At 46.1% G+C, this 6795-nt stretch overlaps 1 protein-coding gene across 2 annotated transcripts in view; it reads right to left on the bottom strand.

Moving 5' to 3' along the window:
• Positions 1-5002, bottom strand: part of DMBX1 (diencephalon/mesencephalon homeobox 1) — an 11003-nt gene extending 6001 nt beyond the window's left edge. Inside the window, exon 1 of one of the 2 annotated variants that reach the window (XM_019528372.1) lies at positions 4839-5002. In XM_019528372.1, coding sequence (XP_019383917.1) covers positions 4839-4992 — 154 coding nt within the window. In that variant the 5' untranslated portion in view covers positions 4993-5002. The remainder of the gene's footprint in view (positions 1-4838) is intronic. The other variant, XM_019528371.1, reaches the window with a different exon arrangement.
• Positions 5003-6795: the final 1793 nt, after the last annotated feature.

Genomic DNA, 6795 nt, shown 5'->3' with positions numbered 1-6795 from the left:
GTGTGTGTGTATAATTAGTGGTGTTTCATTTAAATCATGAAAAAATGTGGATTTGGGGTTACTTTTTTTTAACTGAAAATTAGGGATTTTTTTTAAATCAGAGAAAAATGAGGATCCCTGGTGATTAGTGGGAAGAGGGCATGAACTCCGACATAGCTGCCTATGGTCTGTGTTTTTTACCTTCCCTGGTAAGGTGTGCGGCTGCCAAGACATCGGGCCATTTTCCCTCGTTTGGCCTCTCGTATGTGGCTTATTACAGAATTCAAGTCTCCAAATCAGAGCATGTAACACGTATGCTTGAGCCCCATTCCTTTCAAATCAGATGGTTAAATTTTTCATTGAATCTCAGTAAATGACCCAATTAGGAATAGTATCCAAATCACCCGAATGCAAGTCCCATGCTATATGCTCCAGCACTAGCCTATCCTTTCGGGTAGATGAGCTAATTCAAGGTCTCTAGGAATACAAATTGCTCCTTTGGCTCTCGGAGATGTGAAAAAGAACAACAACTTTGGGTTGAAGTCCAATAGTGTACAGCCCCAATACAATATAAAAGGGTTTTACTAGAACTGTATTTTCATGATGTTATGGGGAGCGGTGAAATCAGTGAAAACAGATTATTCTTCATATTTTAAACCTTCAAATATTATGAACCCAAGCTCACTGAGCTCATGCATAGCAGGGAGAAAGCTGCAGCAGACACATTCACGAAGAGAAATGAGAATAACAAGTGGAAATTGATAGGAAATTAGATTGAATAAAACTATTCTGACTTCACTAGTCTCTCTTAGACTTCTTGAACTGTAATTTGGAACCTGATTTCAAACAGGAGCAGAGACAATCACACCAAGGGAAATAACCCTAATAGGGACAAACACTGCAGCTTCAGATTTTACATAGGCAGATTAAGGTTGTTCTTTATCAGAGCTTTTGTCCTAAGTCCCGTGGCACGAATGTGAACCCTCACTGCTGTCACACCAGTTGGAGAACCACATAGCTTTGGATCCAAATATCTTTGCTAACAAGCATAGCAAATCAGCCTCGTGCCTTTTGACTATTCCTGTCCCAAACTTCCAGCTGTTTTAGCCCAGGTCCGATTTTTCGGTGCCTTTCCAGACTCTCGCCGGAGCGGTCCGGTTTCGGCGATCAGGGAAAGGTTTGTGCAGGCTAAAAGGTCGTCAGTGGAATACAAAACAGTTTGGTTCTGCATAAGGGACTTTTGTATTCAAGGAATCAAAGTGCTTTGAGCAATTAGATATCCGTAATGCAGGCCCTTTGTGTAGGGCAAAGGCAGCCTCCTTCCTGCATTCAGAAATAGCTCTCGACACTGCTTGAAGGAAAGTAAAGACTACGGGCAAGAAACAAGGTGTATCCCTAAGTGGTTTTCAAAGTCCCGTGGCGTATTGCTGTAGCTCCAGAAAGAGGGAGAAAAGACCTTGATTTAACATCTTATCTGCAGGCAGGAACCTTTCGCACATTTTATAGTTAAACCCGCCAGCTCCCCAGAGGAACGGACTGTTAACAAGGATCTGGGCTGCCATTATTTTAATGCTTTAACTATGTTTCCAGGCTCAGCGCAAGGAGGAGAATATAAATTGCAGGTGAGGCTTTGCCGTTACAATCTGCAACCTCTGTTTTCTGACTTAAGGTCGTTTTGCGTTTGCGCCGGTTTATTCCAACTGTCCCTGGGAGGCAGATGTGATCTATGACTCTGCACTGAAAGATATTCAGAGGTAACAAAATGTGAGCCAAGTAACCGCGTAAAAGCTGGCTCGCTTTCAGTGCAAGTTGCAGGTATGCTGATCCTTCCCGGCCGGGATGGGGGAAGGCATGTTTGGCTCACGAGAGGCCAGTTCAATGAATTGGCTGAAGTTAGGCAGGGGTAAGATGCCAAGAAATGAACTGAATCTTGGCCGTTCAGAATATGCAAATGGCATTTTTGGTTTCCTGTTTTCAACTCTCTTTGCATTTCCCTGTTTGCTTATGGCTAGGGCTAAAAATATAAACCCATGTATCCCCCATAGCCACGAGTGTAGCCTCCCCCCACCGTTAGACTTCAGGCTGCCTTTGAAAACACCAGCTCTTAGCTTTCACTCATTTTTTTTTGAGGACAAAACATCAGAGCAATTCTTCTGTTGCCAAGAAGCCGGAAAGATCGCAGCAGGGAGGTATATTTGTGATACTGCAGATTCCCATTTGAACCTCTGGGTTTATCTTGTGAATCACACGCACGTGTTTGCACACTCAACAGTGCTGATATTGAGTGGTGCCCTTAAAAGGATCTCGTGGCACCCCGCTCAAGAGTCGCTGCCTTATGGCATGTGAGAAGTGCTGTTTTCTTGGGAAGCTTTCCAAGAAACCCTGATTCATTTGTATACAGCAGTAGCAGCCGAGGGTGAAAAATTCTCCTGGCGTGCAAGGGTTGACACAAGTGACAGTGCCTGTTTCCAAAAGCTTTATTTGCTAAATGCATGTAGAGGCACAGAGGAGGGAAAGTAACCTGCCCATGGTCTGGACCTCCTGACCCCCCTTCCTTGATAGCTTCCATGTCTTTGTAAGAGGCCAGTCCCAATTAGACCCTCTTGAACACCAGAGAATCATTGAATCACAGACAATGAGGGTGTGAAGGGACCTCGGGAGGTCACATCCAGTCCAACCCCCTGCTCCAAGCAGGACCAGCCCCAACTCCATCATCCCAGCCAGGGCTTTGTCTACCCAGGTCTTCAAACCTCCAAGGATGGAGACTCCCCCACCTCTCTGGGGAGCCTGTCCCAGTGCTTCACCACCCTCCTAGTGAGAAGGTTTCTCCTAATATCCAACCTCAACTTCCCTTGCTGCAGCCTGAGCCCATTGCTCCTTGTCCTGTCGTCTGCCCCCACGGAAACCAGCCCAGCTCCATCCTCTTTGCAGCCCCCCTGCAGGGAGGTGAAGGCTGCTATTCAATCCCCCTCAGTCTTCTCTTCTCCAGACTAAATCAGCCCAGTTCCCTCAGACTGTCCAAAGCATCCCATCTCTCAGCCTGTCCAATGTGTTTGGGTGCTTCTATGAAGCTCTTGCTATTCATCCAACCCTGGTTTAATCCGTCCCCTGGATGTTGCTTATCGCTGCCTACTTGGACTCCTCTTCCTTTTCTTCTCAACACCATTTCATGCCCTCCAGCGGGATATCTCGCCACCCAGACCCCTGACCTCGTCCCCTTCCCTACAGCGGCATCACGCCATTGCTATTGCTGTTAGCCTTTCACAACACAGGAGCTTCTAGTGCAGTGATTCTCAACCAGGATGCTGTAGCACCCTGGCGTGCCTTGAGACCCTTTCAAGGGTGTTGTGGGGCACCTCGCAATGTTAGCACAGATAGGTGTGCACACATGGTTTGCAAGATAAAACCCTGATATTTCAAATAGGAATCCAGAGTGTTAAAACCAGTTTGCCCGGCTGTGGTCTTTCTGAGCTCTCTGCAACAGAAACATTGCTCTATTATTTTTCCATAGTCACAAAAAAAGAGTGAAAACTAAAAGCTGGTATTTTCCAAGGCAGGGCTTGAGTCTAACTAGAGGTGCCTCAAGTCCAAAAAGGTTGAGACCCACTGACCTTAAGCAAGTCAGGGCCTTCATTGTGCTCGGAGCTGTACAAAATATTTCTGCTCCCAAGAACTCATGAGGTCTCTGCCATGCCTGCTAAAGTCAGATTATGCCTCTGGGCATCACCTTGCCAGATTAATCACTAACACTGCTGTTCCTCAGCTGTCATAATTATGTCTTTCTGCAGCATTTTAAATGAACAAAGTGATTTACAAAGCCATGAAAATGTGGCCTCCTACCCTCTGGTACCGGATGTTCAGGAAGGATCAGCTGAGCTGAGGTCAACATAAGTTCCCAGGGAAGCCGAGTGTTTTGGGGAGATGGCGCATTTGATGGGACAAGAAATGGGAGATGTCTAGAAGAGGCATCGTGAATAAATCTGCATTACTGAGAACAGGAGACTCTCCAGCTAGGACAAGAGCCCTGCACGATGATAGCAGAGCTGCTGCTATGTCGTTCTGATTATCAGCTGACATTGCACAGAAATCTGACGCCACGTTTTCAGATTCAATTTTAAGAGGAAAAACCCAGTTTTTCCCCTGAATGTGTCAGGAACAACAGATTAAGACCTTGAAGTGCTCTTACTTCTACAAAAAATCCCATGGGAGAATTAGAAAAAAAACAGGAGAGGACAGGAGAGTTAAATGCACTAAAAATATTAAAAACTGCAAAGCAGTTGGTATTTTTATTGCACACACAAAAATGCTGCCAGTACAGTACTCAAGACTACCAGGGTCCTGAAGAGTAGGTTGACTGCTTATAAATTGGGTATTTCATAAATACTTTTAGAAGTATTTTATGCTTCTGTTGATGGAAAAAAGGCAAACTTTTAACCAGAACAGCACGGTGCTTTTTAAAGGTCACAGCAGAAAACCTGACGGGAAGAGCTGGACCACACACCTGTCTGACACCTGAATGGATAAAGTACCCGGTGGGTAGTAGGAGAAGAAGTTTGATTGATGGCTCAAGACCCACTTAAGTCCTGTTTGATGAACTTAAGTAGGAGTTGTGCCTTGTGTTTGCACTGGGATGAATTATTTTGCCCTTGGGGTTGCAGAGGGATACAGTAGCTCTTTGCCCAGGAGAGACTGTCCTACCCCCAGATCTCTCTGATTCAGATGGGGTTGTCCTGCAGACACGGGGCAGCTGCTCTGCCCTGTTCAGACAGGTCTGAGGTTCAGCACGGGCGAAGAGCGCAACGCGGCATGAGCGCATGCCATGCCCAGCGTTAAGGGCAAAATCCATAAGTTGTTCTTACCAGCCAGTCTCTCTGCCAAGGTGAGGGCGTGCACCGAGGGTCTGTAGTCGGGGGCATGCTGGGCTTGCTGTGCTGCCTGCTGATGGAGGTTGTACATGGCACTCAGAGAATTCATGGCATGAAGAGAGTACCCATTCACTCCATAGTGCTGCATGGCGACATCAACCTGGAAAGCCCCGAGCAGAAAAGACCCAGTTAGAAATGCATTCATCGCAACCGCCTGCTGACGGATGAGAGCTGGGGAGCATCGCATTCATGCCACAGCATTAATGTTACCCATCTCAGGTGGGTGCTGGGACATTGCCCTGCATCTGTGTTCATAGAGAACCTCCGGCAGAAGGCATTACTTTGAGACGAACGTACTGCCTGTGAAGTCAGGGTGGAGAAACTATCATAAGAATGAGAGGCAAGATAATGTTGCTAAAATTATTAGCTGGCTGCCTTACAAGTACTTAACCACACAACTAGAGCCAATTCTGTGCACTGAAGAGGCGTATTCACTAGCCCGTTAGCAGTAGCAAGAGTTTGCACGGATTCGACGGGAACATTTGACCCCAAATTCAATTCTGTGCACTGAAGAGGCACATTCACTAGTCCGCTAGCAGCTGCAAGACTTTGCATGGATCCGACGGGAACATTTGACTCCAAATCCTAATTTTGCAAAGAAGCGGTGATGGGAAATTAACTGCCATTAATCACAGAGGGAGGTGGGGAACCGTCCACATCTCCTCTGCTTTCCTAACAGGATTTCACTTTTGCATGTAGAAGACTTTCCGCTATCCGGGGAAGAATCTCAACAAGGAGGAGGGTGCACGCGATATGAAAGCAACCACTGACACCAATAACAGGGCTCCGGGGTTTGTCCATCGCGAGCTAATGGAGGCATGGTATGCTATGGGAATGTCTATCGAAAACGCCCTTTTGGCTGCATCAAGTGTCTTTGACTCCCAGCCCTAGGAATGGGAAAGACCCTCTTTCCCATCTCACAAAGCCCATATACGTTGCCTCCACCTGGTTGTCTTCATCGAGAGAATGGCCTTTGCAGTGCCCTGGACTCGTCTCTCCACGGAAATCTGATATGTCGCCTTCTTTACACGACATCTACTTTCCCCAGGTCCCCAGTCTTATAGATGAAGAAAGCTAGCTTAAGTGATATCATGACACCCATCCCACTCCATAGAAAGACTAGTGCGACTTGATCGTGCCCAGAGATCATTAGGGGAGAAGAAATTTTGTTCTGCACAGGGATCACATACCAAGCCTACCGGCCGCTTTAAGCTATGGCTGGCTGAAACTGTGCACGAATACCTTGTTTTCTGGAAATACAATTTCAGATTGACCAAAACTGCTTGAATTGATTATGCAAATAACTTCAGCCAAGTGGGGGGGGAGGGGGGGGGAGGGAAGATTGATAAGCCCAGGCCTGAATGCTTTTACTTTAATGCTGTAGACTTAAAATGTTTCTGTTTTGAAATGGTTTGTTTCAACCTGCCACTGAATTCAAAAGGTAAAGCATCCAAAAATGAAGCAAAGTTTGGCTCAACCTTTCATTTTGATGATGGGGTGGATGGAAAAAAAACAACAAATCATTCTGGGTAGAATTGATATGAAAAACAGGTGTTTTCCAGGTAAGCTGTCGGCTGGAAGAAAAAAGATCACAGGGGTTTTATCCTCCGCTTACAAAGTAAAGTTGGAGAGGGACTCGTGAAAGGTGGAAGACATTCACTTATCTTTGGTATAGGAAAAATCCCTCAAGCAGTGAGCATCTGGTGGCACAAACTCATTTAGATAGCTCTGAAAACCTGACCCAGAAGGTCTAGGGCCCAATATCAGGTTTCCATCTTCTAAACATTTCTTTGCAGCATCAGCGCATAAAGCATGGGATAAATGACCCTTCTCTTCATATAACTTGCTGAACGATTCACCTGTACTAGAGTCCTCCTGTTTGAGTTGTCCC

The sequence above is a fragment of the Gavialis gangeticus genome, unplaced genomic scaffold (genome assembly GCF_001723915.1).
Source record: "Gavialis gangeticus isolate Ggan-Ray unplaced genomic scaffold, GavGan_comp1, whole genome shotgun sequence".
Lineage (NCBI taxonomy): Eukaryota > Metazoa > Chordata > Crocodylia > Gavialidae > Gavialis > Gavialis gangeticus.
The sequence above is the reverse complement of the archived record's forward strand: the minus strand, read 5'-3'. Positions and strand labels throughout refer to the sequence as shown.